The 26,042-nt window shown below is 45.9% G+C and overlaps 1 protein-coding gene across 3 annotated transcripts in view; it reads right to left on the bottom strand.

Annotated features, from left to right (window-relative positions):
- Positions 1 to 26,042, bottom strand: part of WSCD2 (WSC domain containing 2) — an 81,927-nt gene that overhangs the window by 12,045 nt on the left and 43,840 nt on the right. For all 3 annotated transcript variants that reach the window (XM_061602701.1, XM_061602702.1, XM_061602700.1), the window contains 4 exons: positions 25,290 to 25,474; positions 16,897 to 17,018; positions 12,828 to 13,002; positions 9,929 to 10,093 (listed from right to left, as the gene is read on the bottom strand). In XM_061602701.1, coding sequence (XP_061458685.1) covers positions 9,929 to 10,093; positions 12,828 to 13,002; positions 16,897 to 17,018; positions 25,290 to 25,474 — 647 coding nt within the window. The remainder of the gene's footprint in view (positions 1 to 9,928; positions 10,094 to 12,827; positions 13,003 to 16,896; positions 17,019 to 25,289; positions 25,475 to 26,042) is intronic.

The following is a 26,042-nucleotide window of genomic DNA, read 5'->3' on the forward strand; positions in this document are numbered from 1 at the left end:
GGGTTATATGAGTTTGTGACCTTACCCATGGGACTAAGGAACTCACCAAGTTCATTTCAGAGGCTAATCAATACTGTGTTGCGAGGCATGTCAGATTTTGCAGTGGCCTATATCGATGACGTGGCCATTTTTAGCAAGTCGGTGCCTGAGCATGTCCAACACCTGACAACAGTATTGGAGGCCTTAAGAAAAGCAGGCCTCACAATAAAAGCTAAGAAATGCCAGTTTGGACTAAAGGAAGTAATCTATTTAGGACATAAGGTGGGGAGTGGGAAAATCACCCCCTTATGGAGCAAGGTGGAGGCAATACAAGCGTGGCCGATCCCCTTAACCAAAAAACAAGTAAGGGCATTTCTGGGTGTGGCTGGATTTTATAGGAAGTTTGTGAGAAATTTTGGGGAAATAGCAACCCCCTTGCATGAATTAACAAAGAAAAAGTGTTCTGAGCGTGTGGTATGGACGGATGAATGTCAGAAGGCTTTTGATCTACTGAAGCAAGCCTTGTGCCAAGGACCCATATTAATAGCACCAGACTATGAGAAACCATACAGATGCGTCCGAGCTGGCGCTGGGAGTCGTCTTGCTACAGGAGAGAGAAGGCACCAGACATCCAGTGGCGTACCTGAGTCGCAAGCTGACGCCGAGGGAGAAAAACTATTCGTCGGTCCAGAAGGAGTGCCTAGCGGTCGTGTGGGGACTGAACAAGTTGTGCCCATACGTGTGGGGACGAAGATTCACGGTAATTACGGATCATCGGGCCTTGTTATGGTTGCAGACTATGAAAAACCATAACACTATGCTGCAGAGGTGGTCCTGGGCCCTACAGGACTATCAAGTGGACTTCCAGTTCATAAAAGGCAAGGACAATGTACTGGCCGATGGACTTTCCAGGCAAGTGGCTGGGACTGCAGTGACGTGACCAGACAGAGGAACAAAGAAAGACATTTTCCCCATAGAGACTTTTATTTGTTAACGCGACGTATAAATCCTGGAACAGGAATAATACTCTGCTGTTGTTTAAGGGGGGGGAAATGTGATGTTCCTATATTAATGTATATATGGTAAGTGTTGGTTGTTTAGAAGATACATGGTAAGTGGAGTGAAAGAGGAGGGGGAGTGAATGGGCAGTAGAATGCTGGATGATTGGCTGAGTGTTTAAAATGGCTGAACGTATAAAAGGAAGAGTGAGAGTGGAATCTGGGGGGAGAAGAGAAAGAGTGGGTTGTTTGGTGGGTTTGAGAGAGTGGTTTACCAGGAGAGAGTGGAGAAGGAGGGGGGTGGAGTTCGGATTAGTATTGAGTAAAACCATATGCTTATGTGCCTTAAGAAGAAATCTTGTTAATCTTGTTAGCTTTGTTATCTTTAATAAATACTTAATTTGGTTTACCAAAGGCCTGATCCTTGGCTGGGGTTTCACAGACCAGAAGGGAGGGTAAGGTAATGACCAAGGCTGAAGGGGAACTGTAACAAATGGTGGCAGCGGTGAAGAGAATAACAATACCAGTATTCAGAGTCTCTGGGAATACTAGTATTAGGACGTGACTGGTGGTTGCCTAGCAGGGGGATCTGTTGAGATCTGTGCTAGAGCGGGGAGAGAAACCATAAGAGAGAGCGGTCCGGACTGGTGGAGTCCCTGGTGGTGCCTAGTGACAGGCAGTAGCCACGCGCAGGTAGGAACCTGACAGGGAGAGCCAGGGAAGGACGCATCACAATGCTCACAGATCTTGTCTATTTCTCTCTGTTCCTGCTACATTGCAAAGTGCCATGTGCATTGCTGCTGCAGTGTACAGGAGTGGGTGTAAAGTATGTCAAAATTCTGCACTGAGGAAAGGTTGGTTATGCAACCCACATAAAAGGCAAATTGATCAATTTGCTTAATCCAACTGACAGGGCTGACCCAGGCATGCTGGGGCCCTTGGGCACCAGCCTGCCCCAGGGCCCTCCTCTCCACTTCCGTGATGTGCAGCAGCAGCCATGGATCACAGGACAGCTACTTCTGAGCCGCCCGCCATCCCTCCTCTTCACCTACCTTTCCCTCTGCTGTTCTTTGTGGCTGTGCACACTGTGCACACAGGGTTGCCATCAATCAAGATGGCGGCTGAGGTTTCCCTAAGGGGCTGAAGCCTCTGCCGCCATCTTGGTTGATGGTACGCATGGGCACAGCTGCAAAAAACAGCAGAGAGAAAGGTAGGTGAAGCGAGGGGATGGTGGGCGGCTCGGAAGCTCCTCCCGTCCTGCGATCTGCGGCTGTGGAAGGGGGCTCCAGGGGCCCTGGGGCCAGTGCCCCACCTGGCCGCCCTTTAGAACTGGCCCTGCACATACACACAGATACATTTCTGTATAAATAGAAAGTTAATTAAAAAAGGTCTGTCATACAAAAAAAGAGTCCCTACTCAGCCAAAAAGAAAGAAGAAACTATGTTCACTGAAGGCGCTGTGTTGTCCAATCCTCATCATCATCACTGATAATATACTGAGATCCCTGCTCTTTCCAAGGACTCGATACCTCCAATGCAGTGTTCTCATCTGCTTAGCTTCTGAATGCTTGTAAAGCCCACCTGTCCCCTGGCTCTCAGCTTCATCTCTAAACCAGCTGCTTTCTCTGAGGTCTCCTTGACATCTTTGTGGCACCTCAGAAATGCACCCAATTTCCCCCCCCCCTCAACTCAAACAGCCTTCATGGTCCGAATGCAAAGACCATCAAGAGGATTTGTTTCAATAGAGTCTTCCTGGCTATGACATTTCACCGGGCCTAATAACTAAGGGAAAGGTGTGGGGTGTGTGTGGGGTATGGGGTGTGTGGAGGGGAGAGAGGCCTCTGCAAGAATCCTGAAAGGGAAGAACAACCCTTGAAAACCACTTTAAGAGAGCAAGGCCACCAGCATCCGTAACTACTCTGACCATGAATGTTGCAGGCCTTGGTCTCTCTCTGCTAACTGGTTTTGCCTGCCATGGGTTTTAAAGTTGTTTGTTCATTGAAGAAAGGAGTGAACGTGGCGGAGGGGAAGGGGGAGAACATATACAGCCTCTTATGTTTCTGTGTTTGAACTTGTCTGTCAACAGACGAGATACTTCTCAAGTGGCAGCTCAAAGAAGCTGGAAAGCAAGACTCTGAGCCTATGGATCTAGTTCTTTACAGGTTCTTCCAGGGAGTCAGAGCAGACATCTGGTACTTAGGGGCTGAGATGAGTTCTGGCCTTCATTGGAGCGACATGTCTGCTTCTTGGGAACTTTCCAAGGTCCTGAAGGCACCAACTTTGGATTCCTGGAAACTTCTTCTTCTTGCCTACCTCCTTTTATCCACTTCCTTGCAAGAACTGAGCTTCTCTGCCAGTGACATCTATGTGAAGCCTTGAATGAGCTTTCCCTCGTGCAAGGAATGGGCAGAATTCCCTTTAGAATCCTTTGATCAGCTGGCCCAGGAACCAATTCCCTTTGTGTCAGACCTGCCAGCATTCCTCCTCAGCACAATTCCATCCAAAAACCATTCATTCAGCTCTCAGTCAATGAGACTAGTGATGTTCAGAGGGAAAGACAGATGGGGACACCAGCCCATGACAGCCACCATTTCTAGCCAACAGCGAGAGATCAGATGTCAGGAGATACATGGCATTAATTGTGCACATGTAATTTGCTTCCTTCAGTTATGCCATGTTCACGGTAGCTCCTTTGCCAGTTGCTTGGATATGCTCTGCTCCTGCCGGATCAGCAGAACTCAGCCCAGAATAAACAGCCATAAGCCACTGCCTCTGATATCTGGCCAGCCGAACCAAACAGAATGAGGTCATGCTCTCACTCTTTGCAGTATCTCTTTTCTTTATGGACTCAGTGGGGTATTTATTGACTGGTTTTGATTGTATTTTCAGCCCGCTTTTCTACCTAAACGCACAAAGCGGTGAACAGCAAACCAGATCAATGCAATAAAAGTAACACACAAGTCACTCTTAAACATTTTTTCTGGGTGCTCAGAAAGGGCCGAGATCATTCCCAGCACTTGCAATCAGGTTCACCTCTCCAGTATCTGGCATTTAGGTAACAGTACAGATTGAAGACTCTTGCAGCCCCTGCTAGCGGCCATCAGCAATGGCTTTCTCTGAAAAACAGGTCTTTCCCCCTCCCTTAGGAACACGTGGGTCATCATGTAGCCAAACAGATTTGGCTACACAATGGCATTCCCGGGGGCAAACAAAGTTAATTCAGAGTGAGGGTAACACTTCTTGGAGAATCATAGCCCAAGGAGGACAAGAATGGGAAAAGAGTTGCTGAGGGCCTGGAGTAGCTTTTCTCAAAAGTAAAGGAAGGAAACTTGGGGGGGGGGAAGAAGGTAGAAAGGTGAAGCCAAACTTTCCATTTGTTCGCCTTCCATTGTGAGCAACAAAGTCAAAATGACTGGGGTGAGAGCCACTTATTAAAGCTGTGCTAACAATCCCTCCGGGGCTTTTACAGAAGAATCCTGTGCATCTTTATTAGAATGTTACTGATTTCATTGGAACTTTCTCCCTCTTCATTGTGAATAGGATAGCAGTCAAATTAAAACAAATAAAAGGCTTCTAAACCTATTTTCTCATTCAACTAGTAATAAAGACTGGCCACCACAATAACAATAAATTATATTACTATAGGTAATTGTAACTCATTTTTTTGGTCACAGAGGCTGCAACTTATGCAATCTAGGGACAGAAAGCCTCAAGGAATGAACACAGTGGGACTTGCTTCTGAGTAAACATACATAGGAGCTGGTTGCATACATTCTATGCATTAATTTCAGTGTTTCATTATCAGTAATTATAACTCCTGACCATCACAATATCATGTAGCAGAGTTCCATACCCTAATTTCCTAGCAAGAAACATTAACTGTCAGGCTTGGGGGGGACCCTAATAAAAGGACAATAACTTTTATTACCACCAGGAATAAATAACTCTTGGTTATTATAATACCTTGTGGTGGTGAGTTGCACAGGCTGACTACACATAATGCAAGACAATGCTTCTTCTCCTACTCTGCAGACACATTCCCTGTTGTAGTTTGGCTGCAGCTCTGTGGAATTTCACCTGCTTTGATCGGCCAGCTTTTCAGCCATACCATCTGGCTTGTTATTATCCCTTAAAGAGCCTTAGGGGGAGAAGTAAAGATGAGCTCATTGCCTGTAAAATATTAACTCAGTAAATAATTTCACCTGGGAACCAGAAGATAGATGGCTGCTGTATCTGTCAGCCCAAGGAGAAAGAGAAACACATCTCCATGCAAGCCAACCCAAAGCAGTCACACATCTCCACGCAAGCTGGCAAAATGTGCTATGTTATTCCAAAAAGCCAACTGCCAGTGCTTTGAGCTGCAGTGTTTGATCTGAGAAAGTCTCATTTGTAATAGAGAGATGTGCTTCTTGCCCAAACAGCCCAAGAAGGAGGGTAGGATTTATTGTACTGCTACAGCAGAGACTCAGCTCAAACAGTAGGAAGGCTTGGGGTGAAATGACCAGCTTTGTCACAGGATTACAGTTGTGTCAGGTTTTCCTAAGACTTATCTGGCTCATCTCTGTCTCTCTGTCTCTCTGTCTCTCTGTCTCTCTCTCTCTCTCTCTCAGCAGAACTGAAACCTAAAGCCATCCCCTGTCCCTTCTCCCCATCCATTGGTTGCACTGTTGTGACATCATGGAATGCTCAACGCTCAGCCATGAAGCTCACTGGGTGACCTCGGGACAGTCACTGTCTCTTCACCTAACCCACCTCATAGGGTTGTTGTGAGAATAAAATGGGGAAGGGGAGGTCCCTGTACACCACCTTGTGGCTCTTGCAGAAAAGGTGGGATTTAAGAGCAATCGTAAGTAAAGAAATAGTATCTGCTAAGCCAGGGGCAGAGCTTGGAAAAGTTACTTTTTTGAACTACAACTCCCATCAGCCCAATCCAGTGGCCATGCTGTCTGAGGCTGATGGGAGTTGTAGTTCAAAAAAGTAACTTTTCCAAGCTCTGGCCAGGGGTGGGAGGGATGGGGAAAGAAGCCATAATATGCACAACAAACTAAGCCAGTTCTTTATTCATCTCCAAAATCTGGAATCCTCCCAAACCTCCTAAAGCAGAGAACAGGTGTCCCATCCTAGGGTGCTTGTGGAGCCAAACACCTCTGGAAGAGGTATGCACAGAAGGGAGCCAACCAGAGCAAAATGAGCGAGTTGGGCTTATGAGCTGAGTTACATTCTCTGGAAGATGGAGTGACTAGAAATGGGATTCTGAGTTTCTATGTGGCTTAGGTATAAAATAAATCTGGACTGGAAATTTGAAATGCAGCCCTGACACACATACCCGTTGCTTGGAGCATCTCTCCTTGCAGGGAGCGGGATGATAAATCGGTTGCCTCCCTCCCCAAAGCATTTGGCCTCTCTCGCTAGGATCTGGAGCTATTTTTACTTCTCAATTTGTGCATCTCAGTTGAAGGCCGTCAGTTCTCCGCCCTGCTCTTGCTAGCTGGCTGTTAACGGAGCACAATGATGCTTTATAGTCATGGACAGCAGCACGCAGGCATCCCTCGTGGCATCATTAAGTTAAGTCTCAGCACATCCCGCCTCCCCAGGAGATTATCAGCGACTGATTGATGTAAAGGGGCTTTCTTTGGTCTGCTGAGCTGGGTTTGAGGATTCTCCTGGTTCTCACTAGGAGGACACCTCTTGCTAACGGATCTATCTCTGTCTCCCATTGATATTTTAAAACTCTGAGGAGGCAGAAATTCCAAGGGGGCCTCAAGGCTCGTCTCCAGGCAACCGATCACTTAACACGGGCTATCAGGCTTGGGAGAAAGATGAGACAGCCAAGGCAAGGATCCTCTAAAGGCCAAGACCAGGGGACCAATTCTGAATGTGGGAAGGGCTGTAGCTCAGGGGCAGAGCATCTGCCATGCATGTAGAAGGTCCCAGGTTCAATCACTCCCATCTCAAGGCAGGGCTAGGAATGTCCCTTCTCTGAAACCCTACCAAGCCCCTGCCGGTCACGGTAGACAATCCTGAACTAGATGGACCGGTGGTTTAAGGCAGCTTTCCATGTGGCCATGCATCCTGGTTTCTGGATTCTCTAGGGCCTTGATTTTGCCACACACATCAGAGTGCACCCAGTCTGCATGCATAACCTGTTGGAATATATGGGGTTCAACTCCAGCTTGTGGGTTGAGGCTGCATGGGGCTAAAGGCGTAGCTAGAGAGGAGACCTCTTGGTTGCTAGGCTATACCTGTCCTTTGATCTCCTGCTGTCTCTTCCTTCCTGCTAGACTGATATGCAAAGGATGTTGATCTCAGTTCCTTCCCTCCTTCCAGTCTTCCTTCTTTCTCGAGAGGGGAGCAGACATTTTTTCTTTGTCTTTCGTCTCAACCAGGATGGGGTCCAGCACTGGGACCAGTGCCGGCTGCTCCAGCATAGCTAGTTAGCTAGATATAGGACTCTTTCCTATCAAGCATGTACTTCCAGAATAAAGTAGTTCTTTCTTATTTTACAGCTTAAAGTCTCTGTCTGACTAATTTGCAGGGAAGGTAGAATCTTAGCAAAGATCAAACACACACACACAAGCTCGCTCAAAACTCTCCGTTCCGCTATGCAACTCTGCAGGGTCCTACAGGACATTGGGCACAGCCTCCTTTATAACCCCCATGGATGGGTTGGTTTAACTCTGCAGGGCAGAATCCCTTAGCAGAGAGCTTGTCCTGGCGGGGAGCTGAATAATATTTTTATTTATTTATTTATTAAAAATATTTCTATCCTGCCCTTCTACCCTATAATAGGGCACTCAGGGCAGCTTACAAAAATAAAATCAAACATGTACATAATAAAATTGTAAACAGTAAAATCACAACAATGTTAAAATAAATTAAAATATATAAAATACAATACACACACACACACATATACATATATATAGGGATTGGTACTAAAGGGACTACAAAGGTAAAATTTAACATAGAAGGCATAAATATCTCTGGGCTTGCATCACCTTGTATTAGGGTGACATCTTTCAAGCTGCAAATCATGTTGACCATTTGCTGTGGTCAGTGGTGAACGTTGGGAAGGGCCGTAACTCAGCGTCAGGGCACCTGCTTTGCGTGCAGAAGGGCCCTGGTTCAATCCCCAATGGCGTCTCCAGGTAGGGTTGGGAGAGAACCTGAACTTGAACTGCGGGAGAGCCGCTGCCAGTTAGTGTAGGCAATACTAAGCTAGATGGACCCATCGTCTGACTTGGCACAAGGCAGCTATCAATGTTCCTATGGTGTGGCATGGCACCGCTGCTCATCTGACCTCTGGTTGGTTCTATCATTGCAGCTTACTGAGAGGAAGAGGACTGAGCCGGCAGTGAGGGCAGTGCAGGTCCACCACTCCAGCCTCGTCACTGCCTCGCCCCTTGCCCTCTACCTCCCAGTAAGCAGCAGGCAGCGATGCAACTGAGCGGAGGTCAGGAGTAGCAGCACCCCACCACACTATCCACCAGGGGTGCAGCGGTCCAGGGTTATCAAGGGTCATAGACCCATTACTCTTTTAGGAGCAGGGTCCTAGCTAGGTCCCTGTGCACAAGCCAAACAGCATGAAAAGGATGTGTGTTAGCTACTGACAACAGTTCTTGGCCTTTTATTTATTTATTTATTTATTTTTAAAACTTTTGAGCTTATTGAGGCCATTCAGAGCGAAAGGAGGTGAATCATCCACTGAGAAGACTCCTCACAGTAGCTAACACACAACCTCTGCTTTTATGCTGATTGGCTCCAAGGGACGTCTGTTGCAGTGGAGTGTGGACTCATGAAATGACAGGAGAGCAAGGGACAAAAGGAAAAGTGGGAAAGGGGGTTTGGCTGTGACAGGGGTATGGGGTGACTGTCATGAAAGGAACCTGCACTTCCGAATTTGCACTACACTACTATTGTCCTCTAATGGCTGCAGTTGCCCTGACACTTTGGGATAAAAGCATTTTGCAAAGAAGCAGCTCTGAGCTACCCAACACCTTTGTGGATTAGAGCAACGTCTTGGTCTAGCTGGCTACAGAATTTGCAAGCCAGGATAGTCTAAGGAGTTGTGCAATATTACAAGAAGAAGATAAGGATATGAGTGTGGAATAGGGATGGGCAAGGAATTAGATTCAGTTTGTATTTCAAGCCAAATCTATCAAGTTCTCACTTTGCAAAACCATATGAAAACCAAAACAATTTTGCAATGAAGTTCGCCAACCAAATAATATTTACCAAAATAGGGAAAAGTGTGCATAAAAATTAATGGATGAGTGAAAATTATTTGCAAAAATGCATTATACAATGAGAAATGGCTTGCGAAGATATGTACTTCAGTCAACACTGCCTACAAAAATGTGTCTAACAGGAGAAATTCGCACTAAAATGCTGGAGAACTGAATTAAAGACTGGAGACATGAGAAACCGAGAGAGAATGGAGGTAGGCAGGTCTTTCCATCCCTATTGCAGAAGCACATGGAATTTGCTGCCACAAGGTGCATGGATGGCCACTGCCTTGGGCGGCCTTCAGAGGAGACCAGAGACATTCAAGGAGGAGGAGAAGGGTGACATTGACTGCTAGACGTGATGGCTTTGCGTGGCCTTCAGGGTCTGAGGTGGCGTGCCCCCTGAATACCAGTGGTTGGGGATCATGGGACAGCGCTGTGCTCTCAGGTCCTGCTTGCGGCCTTCCCATTGGGGCATCTGGTTGGCCACTGTGAGAGAGAACAGGCCTCCTTTGGCCTGATTCAGCTCTGGAGCTCTTCTTAGCTTCTCGTGTAGCCAACGTACGATGGAATGGTCATGACTGACAATCCGTTTCATTGTTGATGCTGCTGCTGTACAGCCTGGGTCCCCATTCATCACAGGCAAAGGGTCTCATCCCTCATCCCCCCCACTCGAACGTTCAACCCGCCTCCTCCCATTACTAAGGAAAACAAACCTTCCCCTCACCTTTATTATAAAGGGACCCATCGAAGTAGTAGCTGCCGGTGTAGAAGCCTGTTGCGAGTTCAATGAGGTGTCGGGCCCAAGTATTGCCTGCCCCGGGAAAGCTTGCAAGGGCAACGAACTGCTTGGCCCGAGCGGATAAAAATTTCCGGTCCATGCAGCGGTTGTCTGCGAACAGATCAAAATGTGAGGTGTTAGCAAGACGCTGGGAATGCAGGGATCCTGCTGTTGTCGCTGCGGGGGGCGGTAAAGAAGTTAATGGCAGATTCCAATCGTGGCCCTGCCAATATTTCTGTGATTTTTTGCCCGATGGGCAAGATAAGGCCTTTGAGGGGAAACCAGCTTTCGAGAGTGGCTGGCTTCCTCCAGCAGCTGTCATAGAGCGGCCATTTTCAAACCAGGAGGCAGAGAACTTGGAGGTTCCCATGGCACACATACGATGCAAACGACAAAGGAAGTTGCCTTATATCGAGTCAGAGTGTTGGTCCATCTAGCTCAACAATGACTGACAATAGGGATGGATCAGCTGGCCGGTGCCGGTTCGAAAGCATTCTGCCGACCAAACAGTCTGGCATCCATTTGGGTTCATTCTGAATCCACTAGCCACTGTTTTTACCGATCTGTGGTGGGTTTTTTTGCTTGGAAAAAATATCAATATTAATATCGATATTTTCAAAGGAAATATCGCTAATTTGAAGGAAATGTCAATTTTTCCTTTATCAATATTTTGAAAGAAATGTCAATATTTTAAAAGGAAATATTGATAAATTATCACTCTTACAATCAATGTTTTAGAGGCAGATATTTTTTTTAAAGTCCATTTTCAAAAATAGCTGTGGAAATTTGCTACATTAAAATCTGATCCTCAGCGATTGAGAATAAGCTAATTAGTGGACAATTCAGTACCAAATCCGAATTCTAGCACAGCCCTAACCGGCAAAGGTTCAGAAGGGGGGCATTCCTAGCCCTACCTGGAGATGCTGGGGGTTGAACCTGGGACTTTCTGCATGTAGAATGTGTGCTCTACTGCTGAGCTAGAGCCTGTCGCCTAAAATAACAGTAAGATTCAAGTCCTCATGATTCAAAAGGAAGGACTGATTTCAACAGGAACCTGCCATACTGAGCCAGACCATTGCTTCACAGAGTTTGATATTATCTACACTGAGTGGCAGCAGCTCTCCTTCGTTTCAGACAGGACTGTTTCCCAGCTCTGCCGGAAGATGTTGGGAAGTGCATCTGGGACCTTTGCATATGCATGAACATAGAAACCCCCCTTACCCTGAGTAAGGCCATGGATCCATTCAGCTCAGTATTGTCGACTGTGACTGGAGGCAGCTTTTTGTGTTTCAGGATGGGTTCCTTCCCCGCTTTTCCTGGAGATTCCAGAGCCTGGCCTGGGCCCTTCTGCACGTGAATTATGTCCTCTGCTGCTAAGCAGAATGCAGGCTTGTGGCCAAAGGTACAGTTGACCGGAAATGGAAGCGTTACTGTGTCTCCAAACACTTGCTTACTTGTCTCACATACACACATTGTACTTTTTTACAAGACTTTTTAAGTGGACACAGGAGCCAAACTAACACAGCAGTCCTGTGGGTGCTTACTTGGAAGTAAGCCCCATAGTGTGCAATGGGGCCTTCCTCCTGGGAAAGTATGCATAGGTTTACTGCCTAAGTAAACCTCATTCCTTGTGAAACACTGGCTGGTGCAGCTTTTCAAGGGCTCAGATAAGACTCTTTGCCAGCCTTGCAGGGACTGACATGCAAGATCCTGCCCTTGTTCTACCACTGAGCTACATGATCTCAATATAAGCTGCCTTTTCCACATAATATATGGGTCCACCTAGCCTAGGGCTATTGACTCTGACCTTCCCCAACCTGGTGCCCTCCAGATGTTGGACTACAACCCTTCATCCCTGACTATTGCTCATGCTGGCTAAGGCTGATGGGAGTTGGAGTCCAACAACATCTGGAAGGCACATGGTTGAGGAAGGCTCTTTCTGGCATTGGCTCTTCATCTTTTCCTACCCCTGCCCCTATGGAGGTGCTACTAAGTGAAGCTGGGATCTTCAGCCTGCAAGCGTGAATGCTCCCACTTGGCTCCCACTCAAATATATGGGCCACATAACCTTGCACTTCACCCACAGTCTCAAAGGGTCACCAGTCCATATGGACCACGAAGGTCAGGTGTACATGGGTGGCACTCTCTCTCATGGAGCCACCAGCCATCACTGTTGATGGCACACACAGCTCTGCCCTGCAACAGTTCTGGACACCAACACTTTTAAGAAGGATGTAGACAAACTAGAATTGGTCCAGAGAAGGGCAAGAAGGATGATCAGAGAACTGTAAACAAAGTCATATGAGGAAAAACTGAAAGAACTGGGCAGGTTTAGCCTTGAGAAGAGGAGAATGAGGGGAGATATGAACGCAGTTTTCAAGTAGTTGAAAGGTTGCCACACAGAGGAGGGCCAGGATCTCTTCTCGATCATCCCAAAGTGCAGGACACAGAAAAATAGGCTCAAGTTACAGGAAACCAGATTTTGGCTGAACATCAGGAAAAGCTTCCTGTCAGATTGGTATGACAGTGGAACCAATGACCTAGGGAGGTGGTGGGCTGTCCAACATTGGAGGCATTCAAGAGACAGCTGGACAGCCACCTGTCGGGTAAGCTTTATTCTGGATTCCTGCATTGAGCAGGGGGTTGGACTCAATGGCCTTATGGACCCCTTCCAACTCTATGATTCTATGACCAATCTAGCTCAGAACTGACTATACCAGGATTCAGGCAGGAATCTTCCCCAGCCCTGCATAGAGTTGCCAGGGATTGAACCTGCATGCAAAGGCTGTGCTCTACCAGTGAGTCACAGCCTTTTCCCCTGAACAACCCATCCATCCCCTTCTACCTTGAACTTGAGTCTGGTAAATGACGAAATACTTGGAGGTGCCACAGCTCTCGAATTCCTCGCCACTGCATTTCTGGGCACATAGCTGCTCATCTTCACGCTCATGCAAAGTAAAGAGTGTGGTAGGGAAGCCACAGTGGCAGGAGGTACCAGCTAGTGCTGCAAGAGGGAATTCCTGGTGGGAACAACAGAGAAAATAATTTTGTGCCATGTCTTTGAGAACCAATGTGGGAAATCGGGTAGAGGAAAGGTGGAATGTGCCCTTCCAGACCTTGTTGGATTTCCAACTGGTTGAACTGCCAGCATGGCCAGTGGTCAGGAATGATGGGAGCTGTAGTCTAGCAACACTGAATGGGCCACAGCAACATCTGGAGGGCCAGGATCTCTTCTCAATCATCAAAGAGAGCAGGACACAGAACAATGGGCTCAAGTTGCAGGAAGCCAGATTTTGACTGGACATCAGGAAAAACTTCCTAACTGTTAGAGCATTATGATAATGGAACCAATGACCTAAGGAGGTGGTGGGCTCTCCAACACTGGAGGCATTCAAGAGGCAGCTAGACAGCCACCTGTTGGGGATGCTTTAACTTGCATTGAGCAGGGGGTTGGACTCGATAGCCTTATAGGCCCTTTCCAACTCCACGATTCTATGATTCTATGACAACAGAGTGTTGGGCTCAGCTGTGGAGACCTGGGTTTGAATCCTCACTCAGCTATGTAGCTGACTGGATGGTCTTGGGCCCCTTACCATCTCTCACTCATAACCTACCTCACAGGGCTGTTGTATGCCCAAACTGGGATACACTCCATATACTCACCATGAAGAAGGGGGGGTATAAATGCAACGACTAAATAATAACATTGGGGTGATAAGAACAACCAATGAACACTGGAGCCAGGGTGCATGAGGCTTTACCCCTCAGGTTTAGAATATGTAAAGTGATAACAAAGCTGAGAGTACCTTGGAGCATGTCTAGAGTGTCTCCCCATCATACACACACACACACACCTGCAAATGGGCAAGAGGGCTTCTCAGCTTAAGGACAACAGTCTGATCTATTTAGAATGCTTTGCCAGCATTTCCAGTGCAGAATCTTTGAGAATGTGTATGCTGCAAATTAATTTCTGAGAATTATGTCTATGTCAATTTCACCTTGGACCTTCTAATTTTGGGCACTTTTATCATTTCCCTGCAATTTGGCTGAGGGTTTTACGGTTGTAGGTTTCTCCTCCACCCCTGAATTTGTAAGCCATTTTGGGCCATGGGCTGTTTGATATTGTGGGACCCAAACAACTAAAAACGTCAAGAGAGGACTGAAAGGCAGGAGCTCCCATGGTCAACCTCACACCAAGGCCACATGCTTTTGTGTCCCTCTTTCTGTGCCCTTGAAGGCAGAAGGGAAAGAACTCTGCATGTGTTCTGATAGCGAGGGACAAAACTGTCAATTTCAGTTTCTTTCAGGGTTTTTTTTTTCAACCTTAAGTTCAGTCTGTCACATTTCTGTGAATTCTTTTAATAATCCACATAAAAATCCGTACACATTTTCCTGCATATTTCTCTAAATATAAGCATTTTTGCTCACAATTTTGCCTAATAAAGGCATTTTACAAGCAATTTTCCCATAAATAATGCATACTGTAGCTTATTTTCACTAATATACATTTCTGAGTGCACTTTCCCCTGATGTGCATTCACTTTTTGTACACATCTGTTAGCTGGAGAACTACATGGCAAAAGTTGGAGAAGTGTAAATTGTTTAAGGGTAATTGACTTTTGGTTAATGTCCTATGCTTGGGAAATGGGAATCAGGTAGGTTTGCATCAAAATGCAAGCTGAATTAATTTCTCCCCCCAACCCTAGGGCCATGGTCAGGGCCATCTTCATTCATCCATTGTTGCTTCATTACAGCCTCCCTTCTCAAATTGCTAACGCCAGCCAGGAATTATTTGCTAGCGTCGGGAATTATAGAACCAGGCTTATGACACTCCTTTCTACATCGTGGCCCAATGGGGCTTGGATAATGCGTCAGTTTGTCATCTGAAGGAAGGCCACTAGAAGCCCATGGAGCACTTCATCCGTGCCCTCATTTGAGTCATGAAGCACAGAGTTATGAAGGCCGCGGCAAGGCCTGGCAGGCAATTTAATACCCACGAAGGCAGTGATCCTGGGTTAATCAAGAGACATGCCACAATGAGTCTGGGTTTCCTTCAGAGAGCTGAGTGACAATAGCAGGGCCCCAGAGAAGTCTTTGGCATGCTCAGTCCCAAGCTGCATGTTGTAAGAAAGCAAAGAATTTAATTGGGGAACATTTCTGGGCCCATCCATACCTAACCGCAAAATCAGCATCTTCCATATTCGGTTGGTGGCCTCAAGATCCATACATGTCCTGTTTGTGGTCGGATTATTGTGAAAACTTGATTATCAAGCGTCTATACATGTGGGCTTTTTTTTGGTCTAAATTGCTTTAGCATTGGCCACTCCCCTAAGTCCACCCCTTCTCAGTGACTGGTCCATAACAGTAGTTTGCTTTTCGCATGCTTTTTCGTAAGAGTGCAGAAACTTACATCTTTTTTTTAATTCCCACGCATGCGCAGGTTTGTGGATTGCTGTTGGGTGGAAAGGAGACAAGGGGTTTGGCATATGTCGGAGGAATGCCCATGGACCGCCTATTGCAGGAAAGTCCATGGCATTGTGTTCCAGCCCACAGACTTTCATGTGATTGATTCGGTTTAGGAAAGCATACAATTTTTTCGTATTTCTAATGTGGATTTGTTAATGTGAAAATCTGTACTTGCTTGCAACGTCATATGGATGACGGTGCATTAATGAGGACACAAAGCTGTAACACTGCAGATTATACAGTCGTATGGACGGGCCCTCTGTGAGCCTAAATGCTCCCACCCCAAAGAAGCACTTATACAGCCAACGCTCTCAGGGCAATGAACCCCCAGTGCAGTGGAGGCTGGTATATTAGGGCAAGTGAGGGGCTGCTCCACCAACCTCAGTCTGCCCTCAGCCCCCACCTGCCTGCTTTCCTACTTGCAACCAGCTCCCAGCTCCTGCCCCCTCCTTAGTCTGAGTTTGGCCCTTGTAAAACTCAGCAAGGAGGATGGAGATAAAACCAGACCGAGTTGCCTTCCCCTGACATGGGCTCTGGCGCCACCTACTCCTCACCTTTCGCTCTAGATTTCAAGGGCTGGTGCATGGCAGGCACACATTCTCTGGTGCCATGGATGACACAACAGAAATACACAGCCTCTGGTTCCTCCAATGTTGGGGAGGTTTGGAGGGGCAGTTTAAAGGATATGGGCAGAGCGCATGTCTCCAATTATGGCTTCCTCCAGTCAGGCTCTGGCCCCTTATCTCCTTTGCCACCTGACCTCTCTGCTTCACGAGAGTCATTTCCATCGTTCTTTAACCTTGGGCCCCCAGATGCTGTTGGACTACAACTCCCATCATCCTTGGCCATTGGGATGATGCGAGTTGTAGTCCTACAATGTCCGTTGACCTGAGGTTGAAGAACATGGATTTATTTATTTATTTATTTATTTAATTTAATTTATATACCGCCCTAAGCCCGAAGGTTCTCTGGGTGGTGTACAAAAAGATAAAAAACAAGCAATGTATAGATACAATAAATACAATAAATCAAGAAAACAAAACAAACAAACAATAAAAGAACCAAACAACATCCAAAATACAAATAATGATGAAAATGCTATTAAAACACACTTTAAAATGCCTGGGAGTATAAAAAGGTTTTCACCTGGCGCCGAAAAGATAGTAGCGTCGGCGCCAGGCGCACCTCATCGGAGAGGCTGTTCCACAGTTCGGGGGCCACCACGGAAAAGGCCCTGGTTCTAGTGACCACCCTCCGAGCTTCTCGATGGGATTTAGACTTCAGTAGCAGCCTGCCTAAGCCCCTCCCCTTCTCCTATCTACATAGCTCCTCCCCTTGGCCTGCATATCCTGGGTTCCACTCCTTGGTCACGCGAGAGGGTGACGGAATGCTTGGGTCACATGCACGGAACCTCTGGGCAGAACGTCCTTCTTCCTGGGCCGGCTCACCTTTCCCGTGCAGAATTCCACGCATCGGTCCACCGACATGTTTTTCATGACCCTGCTTGCTGGCAAAGCCACCGAAACGTTGTCCGGCTGGCAGAAGCATCCACGGAAGATGGCGCTGCCGTCTAAGTGGGAGAGGAAAGGAAGCTGTTAACAGCGAGGCTCACAATGTCATAGTCAGGCCATCAGAACTTGAGCATTTGAACCAGAGCTTGGAAAAGTTACTTTTTTGAACTGCAACTCCCATCAGCCCAATCCAGTGGCCATGCTGGCCGGGGCTGATGGGAGTTGTAGTTCAAAAAAGTAACTTTTCCAAGCTCTGATTTGAACCAAGGCACCAAGAAGCAGGGGGCCAGCTCTGGATGGAGGATGGCAGAGTTGTGCTTCTCCAGCAGCACGCCCCTCCCCATCCGCCACCTGTGGCCACATGCCCAAAAGACATTTGACATCAACTGGAAAAACCAACCATTTCCTCCTCGATTTAGATAGATAGATAGATAGATAGATGACAGATGATAGATAGGAAGGATTCTGCCCCCCTCATGCACACGTGCACGCATGCACACACACACACAGTTGGGCCTCTGTCACCCACCCTAAGTTTCTGGCAGATTTGCAGGAGTATAGTTAGCCCTTCAAGTAACCTGGTCCCAGGCCATTATCCTATTATCCCACAAGTACCTACCGAGACCTTAAGATCATCTTCAGAGGTCTCTTCTCCGGATGCCCCCACCAAGCGAGATGCTGCAAGTGGCCATTAGGGACAGGAGAGAAATTCAGGGCATTTCTCCTTTTATCATGAACCTTCCTCATTTGCACTTCCCCATTTGCGCAATATGCCAACTGAACCGTAGCTATCCTTTGAAACTCACACATCTTTGAATTTTGAAATGCATTTCTCCAATCAAATAATGTGCACAGTAATTCCTGTGTTAGGAGAAAGCATGGATAAAAATGCATATATTAGTGAAAAAACATGCATGATATATATCATATAGAGAAATTTGGTTGCCAAAATGTGTCTTTTAGGCAAAAATTGCATGCAAAAAAATGGGCATATTAGGCGGTAACATAGAGAAAAACCGGATGGTTATCCAATCATTCTAGCTGCTTAGCACTCTTTTGTCCAAACCTGACTATTTCATGGCAATCTAGCAGCAAGCTCACAAGTGAATAAGGTCATTTTTTGCACTGGACTCCACCTCCAGCTCATATCCAGCCCTGGAACTAGGGAGCTACCCAGACACAGCTAAAAGAATTCCAGGCACAGGCCTTGACACAAATTTGCATAAATCAGAATATGCTCATTTGTATTTCTAGATGCCTTTGGGCAAATTAAGATGGTGTGTGGCTGGTGGGGGGGATGTTTCTCACCAGCACTGCAATTTGCAAGGCACCTAGATGCCCTCTGAGTAGGGATGGAAGGATCTGTCAGTTTTAGGCATTTTCAGTCTTAGATTCAGTTCTCCCCAGTTCAGCAGCATGAATTTCTGCATGACACTTCTTCAGCATTTTAATGTGCATTTCCCCTAATGAACACATTTTTGTCTGCAGTCTTGCACTCTTTTTGTCAGCAGTTTTTTTTGCCAGCAATTTCTCCTAATAAATTGCATTTTATGTTAGTGTATATTATGCACACTTTCCCCTAATAGATTCATTTTTGTAAGCATAGCTTGGCTGGAGAACTGCACCGCAAAATTCGGGTAAATGGGAATTTCGAAGGACGGCTGCATTTCAGTGCTCAGATTGTTTCAGAAAGTGCAGATTTGATAGATTCAGCTTCAAATGTTGCCCTGGGCTCCTGCTGGGATGAAGGGCGGGATATAAGTAAGTAAGTAAGTAAGTAAGTAAGTAAATGCAAATTGAATTGAATTTCTCCCTCAGCCCTTTGTATAAGCAAAGGTTTTTTAATAAGGTTTTTAAAAGGGAGGGAAAAGGGCAGGAGATCTGGAGCCCAGTGCATGAGGCCCCATGGACCACCCCCTAACAGCACCCATAGAGCTCCTCCCATAGGCCCAATCAAGGATCATTTTGAATTATGTCAAGCACTTTCTGGATATTGTACCCTCTCACCTCTCTACTGAACAAGGAGAGTTTCTTCTGCAGCTGCAGTGTCCCCTGAGGCATCCCATTTCAGGTTGCCCTCCTCTTTTTCTCTGAGAAAGGGACGCTTCCTCCTCCATGCTTACAGGCACTTACTCTTATCTCTCTTTTTTTATTTCTCCACGGGCCTCCACCTTCAACTGCCTCCCAAGCAGCGGTGACCTCGGAAATATGATTACTCGTACCTAACACGTCTACACACACTCTCAGAAATAATGTGTGCCGGGTGCAGATAGGACTAGAGTGGCAGTGTGATGGCACAGGGCAGGGTTATCCCATGTGGTGCCTTTCAGATGTTGCTGGACTCCACCTCCCATCACTCCTGACCATTGGCCATGCTGGCTAGAAGTGATGGGAGTTGTAGTCCAACAACGTCTGGAGGGCATTGCATGGGGTACCCTTGGTGTAGGTCAGTAGGGTAGTGGCAAATTCAGAAGCACAGGGTCCCTTCATATTCATCACAGCCATGCCCCCTTCCTCCTCTTTTTTGCTGTGGGGTTGAGAATGAGATCCTTGTTAATGCCTAGGAATCAATAAGGATGAAAGAGGAGCGTGTGAACACTGGGAAGAGTCTTCTCAGTATTTGACTCACCTCCTTTCATTCTGATTGGCTCCAATCATCAGGAAAGAACAAGGAGACATATTAGAAGACTCTTCTCAGTGGTTAACACACTGCCCTTTCATGCTGATTGGCTTGTAGGATGCTGGGGACATAGGGACCCTGCTCCCAAAACAGTAAGGGTCTAAGACCCTCCTGAGACCCCATCCCTGCTATGGGTATTAGAGCAGCCTTTCCCAGCCTGGTTTCTTCCAGCTGCTTTGGACTACAACTTCCATCAGCTACAAAGCAAGTAACTGTTTCATGAATTAAATAACCTAATCAGCTAGATCAATTTTCCTCTTTTAATTTTTTTTTAATTAAATTTCTATCCTGCCCTTCTTCCCAAAGGAGCGCAGGCAGAACAATTTACAGAGTCCTCTTTTCCTTGCTAGAGAACTGCTGCACTATCTTTCTGGAAATCAGAAGACTTCACCCACACAGAACGGGCATCCATGCCTGTAATTTGCATCCAATTCCAATAGAAAATAAAAAAAAGTTAGAGATTTGGGGGGGGGGGGATAAGTTAACATTTCCGTGCATGAAAACCTCTGGAATGATCTGCCTGAAATTTGGCAAGCTTAATCCAGTCTGAAGGCCGGGCTCCTTTGCTTACAAATTTCATCCATTTATGCGAAAAGGGGGAAAGTCATAGTTGTCAAGTTTCCTCATTATGGTCAATGAGGGTGAGATTTAACACATCAGATTCAGACCTGAATTAACAAATCAAACTGGAATGACACAGAGTGGATCGATACAGTAACCCTATTCCTGTGATTGTGATTTGTTTTAATTGTTTTTAATATTGAATTTTAAACTGTTGTAACCCACCCTGGAACCTGCTGGTATACATTTTTGCTAGCAATTTCTCCTAATGCATTTTTGTGTTATTTTCATTAGCACATTCATTTTATGCACACTTTCCCCTAATATATGCATTGCACTGCAAAATGTGGATACATGTGAATTTCAAAGGATGCCTGTGTTACTATTCTCATATTGTTTTGGAAAGGAAGAATATGATGGATTCAGCTTTAAATGCGAACTGAATTGAGTTTTGAGCTAGTATTTAGTGGTGGTGGGCAGGGTGGAATCAAATACAACCATACGACCTCATCAGTCATTGCCTTCAGATCTGATGCAATCTGATTGATGGTATCAATCAGGGCCAGCCCAGGACATTTTTTCTGCCTGAAGTGAAGATGACACCCCTCAATCCACATCTAGGACTGGCAGTTGATTCTTACTTTAGTGTTGCTGATGGGACAACAGCTCCTATCTCACCCGAGGGTAGCAAGATCGTTTAGGGGGCACATGAAAGGTGCACACACATCCTTATCCTCCAACCTTTTTAGATATAGGGAGTACCTGATCTCAAATGAACTCACTGCAGGAATGGCAGCCATGGGGGTGTAACATAACACAAAATGAGAGAGAGCACACTCATTGATGCTTCCCCCACCAGTCAACCTCATAGGTTTACTGTAGGAAGTCAGCTATGTTCTCCTGAGATACAGTTATTAAAGGCACAAGAACCTTGTTTCCCCCAATCCAAAACCAAAGTCCATCCTGTACCCACTTACTGGGAGTAAGCGCCATTAAACTTACTTACTTATGAAACAGACATGTATGCTATTGTACTGTAAGCTAACATTACAGTGAATTCTTAATGAGTGCCTGGACATCAGTAGGAGGCATGCCTAAACCTCATTGCAAAGTTTTCACATTTTGCATCTGACATTTGGGGAAGGAATTATTTAACATTCACCCACACTTATTGTGCAGTAGTATTTGCAGAAAATAATGTCTAGGGAGTACCTGATCTCAGACAAACCCATTACAGGAAAGATGCATACTGGTTGCCAGGTAAAAAAAGAAGGGCAAACTATGGAGCATCCAAGGACTATTAGAAAATAAGACAGAAGCAGGAAAAGTGGACTAAAGGGGAAGGAAAAACAGAAGCACTTTGGGACCCCAGGGATTCCTATTTCCTGGTGTCCAAACAACCCACTTATCAGTCACAGCTCTGATTTCACTTACAAGCTTAAAACACTGACAGGCAGGAGCAGCCAAGCTGGTTCATGTCACAGAAACTACTTAGAAGGGTACTTGCACATTTTCCTTCATAACTTTCTTTGCAGGAAGGCTAGAGACTTTAAAAAAACACAAAAGCTCAGATGAATGAAAGGAGTCTGGGACTCTTTCCTGGGAGCACCAATGAAGGCTTTTGCAAACACAGAAAGGAATGGGAGGGAGCTCAGGAGGAATGGCCAGAGGGCTGATACCACAGGCTGATACCTGCCACTTGTGATAATTGCCTTGCTCTCCCTCATGTTAGGGCCAGCCCTCCACTGGGGGCATGTCTTAGAGACAAGGTGGCTTTCATTCACTCATCGAACACTCTGATCATTGACACGTGGGCCATTGCTTTGAAACCTCCTTGTCACTTTTCTTTCCCTAACTTACCATGAACAATTTGTGCCTCCCCCCCTCCCCTACAGGGTCCTAATCTGATCTTTGTGCTGGGACGGCCCACTGAGGTTCCCCCATAAGTGGGTCCCTTCACCTGCCTGGCTGGATTCTACTCTCTCCCTTTGACATTTAAGCACAAGCTCATGAGCCACACCGGCCTTCCTTCTTAAGCAGTGAAGACAGGGAGGAGCAACAATGAATACAAAATTAGAGGCGAGATGCAGAAAGCCTCTGAGAGCCAGGAAGAGATCAAAAACCCATTTCAAACTCATTAACGCAGCTCAAGCGCCTGTTCCTTCCTCTTGCACACACGATTGTCCCCCATCCATGGGCCGCATCACACTTAATCTGCCAGTCGAGAGTGCTCAGCAGGGCATTCCCTCCCCCGCCTCACATTTTTTCAGTCCCGGTTAACCAAAAGCAGCGCTGGAATCAAGGGGGCGCAGACCTCTCTATATTGGGCTGTGCGTAACCAGGGTTGTTCCCAACTGTATCTCGCAAGCATGGAATGTGGTGCCACGTTGCAGCATCCTAGGAACCTCAGCTTTGGCTTTGAAACACAACCTTCCTAGTCCTTGTGAAAATGCCGCCTGGTGAAACAGCGAGAAGCCAGGGAGAGGTGGGAGAGGACCCAGCATTCTGCAGCCTCCTTGCCTCTCCCTCCTGGCTAACAAGGTCAGAATAAGCTAATGCGGACCTCAGAATTCTGTTTTTCTTCTTTCTTTCAAAATCCAACCTCCTTCTTGCTTTTCACATCTCCCCAACACCGCGATCTTCTCGTCTTCTCCATTCCATTGCAGTCCCTGAGCAGAACCATCCACTACCCAGTTCTGAGCTTCACCATCAGGCAGAGAGGCAATTTTGACACCTCCTCCCTCCTTTATATATTAATTAATTAATATATGTATATATTCATTACATTTGTGAGTCGCTTTTCTACATATGCACGCGCAGCCCAAGCAACTTACAGTTCACAACAAATTAAAAAGTAAAAAAGTAAAAAATTAAAAATATATCAAAAGTTAAAAGCAAAAACAGTGCATGAACAGCAGAAGCCCTCCAAAAGCCTTCCCAAGCTAAGAAATAAATGCTTGGGAGAAGAAAAATGTTTTTTCCTGGCACCTAGAGATGGATAATGAAGGTGTCAGGTGTACCTTTATGGAACAGATTTTCTGCAGAGGGTTGCCCAAACCCTTGCGTGAGTGTTTTTTAGCAAAATGAGAAAAAACATTCCATTTTGGCAGGATTTGGTGTCTGGAGCATGAGCAGACACATTAACACTATAAATAAATTCATGCGCGCATGTGTGCGACTGTGTGTGACTGAATACTGCTGTAATAACAAATAGGGGTGGTCACTTAGGACTCCTCTGTGCAGTCCTTCCGCCGACAGCTAAAGACTCTTTTCTTCCTGCAGGCCTTTGGAACTGAAGGCTTTAAGGGTAGTGATTGAAGAGGGTGCTGTATGTTGTTGTTTTACTTGCAGGCTCTTAAACTGGGTTGCAGTATTTTAAATGTATGTCTAAGTGGTTTTAACATCTTAATAGTTTAATCCTGTTTTAATGCTAATTTTTATATGTTTTATATGTTTATATGTTCTTAATGATATGTACTTATTTTTATCTGGAAGCCGCCTTGAGTTCCAGTTTGGAAAAAGGGCGGGGTATAAATAAAGAAGAAGAAGAAGAAGAAGAAGATGATGATGATGATGATGATGATGATAATAATAATAATAATAATAATAATTAGGTGGCATTTAACAAGGATGAGACAAAGTAATGGAGGACAGGCCTATCAGTGGCTGTTAGCCATGATGGTGACTGCATGGAAGTAGGGGCAAATAATTCCACAAGACATCTAGATGTAACCAAGGAGGCTTGATGTGGCATGCCCCATTCCCCCATCCCATAATTCTTGTCTCATACCCCTGATGCATGGGGTGTTTATTGCTTTTGCGAACTTCTTGCATAGTACAGGAGCACAAGAAAGCTCTGTTTAGAACAGTAAGGTCAGTTTGCAGACTCTCGGCATATGTAAACAAAAGCTGGGAAGAAGCCTTCACTCTGCCTATAAAAGGGATAAAAACCTCACAGGTATAGGTGCCACCTGTGCCCCCTCCCAGAGGGTCTGTTTGGTATAAATAAAGGGCCCTAGATCTGGGCAGATAAGCCTCGACACCAGCCTGAAGGGAAGTGTGGCATGGTGCAAATCCAAGCAGGGCCATAAACGGGATCTCTCCGCATTTGCTGTTTGGGGCTTCCAGATGGAAACAAGGAGAGCTCTGTGCTCCTCATTAGCTGCTTTAAGTGTTTTAGAGCCTGCCTGGCAACACCAACAGCTTTGTTTCAATAAAGCACTACATTTTCTTTCCTCACCAGTGTGTTTCATGGTCTTTGAGATCCTGAACTTTCTTGCCTCTGGAAAAGAACATCCTTGGTAAAACAATGGAACCTCCATGTCCAGAAGCAGTCTACCTGTGAGTACCGGCTGCTATGGACAAACGACTTGTGTGGTTCAAGAGCCATCTGACTGGCCTCTGCTGGAGGCAGAGTCAGTCCAGATCAGAAGTATCCAATCTGGTGCCCTCTGAATATTATTGGATTCCAACTCCCATCAGCCCCAGCCAACATGGCCAATGGTCAAGGGAGTTGGTGCCCTACCGTATCTGGTGGGAAATACTTTGTTTATCCCTAATACCTAGTCTAAAGACCCCAATGGATGGTTTTGATGGAGGATTAGACTAATTCACAAGAGAGAGACCTGTCAATAGCTACTGTCTATAATAAGAACAGAACCTCCAAGTTCAAAAGTGGTATACCCCCGAGTAGAGAATTCTGGGGACAAGCAAGATTACTGTACTCTGCTTGTGGGCTTCCCAGGGTCATCTGGTTGCTCAGGTTTGGAGACCACATCACTGAGCCCTCTAGCTTGATCCAGCAGCCCAGGGATGGGAAACCTGTAGCCCTTTAGATGCTGTTGGACTGCAATCATCCCTAACCTTTGGCCATGCTGCTTGTGGCTAATAGAGACTGTCATTCACCTGATGGGCCATAGGTTCCCCATCCCTACATTAAGGCAATGTTATCTTCTCTAGTAAATCACCAACTTTTGGTTGCAGAAGTTTTGGCAGAGTTCTTAGTGCCATGAACCCTGTGCTCTTCCTTCCTAAAGGCTTCAGCACATTATCCCAGACAGTTTTCGGTGTCAACCAAGCAAATACTTACACCTCCTTGCAGACTCTTGGGCCAGCTCCAGGCGATAGATGGAGAGTCGGTTCACCCCACCACAAATGTTGCTCTTTTCTCCTTTACATTCCATATTGCATTCTGAATCGCTGACATTCGTGGCTTGGATTTTGTGCCCACAGTAGCATTCTGCCCCAAATTCTAGACCTGCAAAAAGGTAACCCCTGTTGAGACAGAGAGGGCAGATTTCATTTGGAGGTTGGAGGAGGGGGAAGTATGCTCAGATTCAGCTGTTGGACTTTACTACCTGAAGTTGACAGCTTGCACAGAAGTCTTACATGCTGAATTGCACTTTCCAAAATCTCATACAGTTCTCCTTGAATTTTGCACTTTACAGGAAAGGGGCCACATGTTTAAATGCTGCCCTGTGGAAAGGCTGCCTACACACACAGTTTGAATCCTTCCCCTTAAGGTGCTCATTTTCTGGGTGTTGATATTGCTGTTTATGTGGGAACACCAAAAGATGCTAGTCTTACTGATGTGATTTATGTTTTTTAATGTACTACTGTATTACCACCTTTTTATTATTTTTTCTATTTGCAAATTTAACAAACAAGAAAAATAAAATATACAATAAATAAATGAAATGTTAGAGAGAGAAAATAAAATAAAGAAAAAGAAATAATATGTGAATCATACTAGTGGTCACAACAACTACCACATTATGGACACAGTAGCCATCAGTATGTGCGGTAAGTTAAACATATTAGTTAATATCGGCCCTCAGTAGGT

This window comes from Rhineura floridana, chromosome 19 (assembly GCF_030035675.1).
Source record: "Rhineura floridana isolate rRhiFlo1 chromosome 19, rRhiFlo1.hap2, whole genome shotgun sequence".
Taxonomy (NCBI): Eukaryota; Metazoa; Chordata; class Lepidosauria; order Squamata; family Rhineuridae; genus Rhineura; species Rhineura floridana.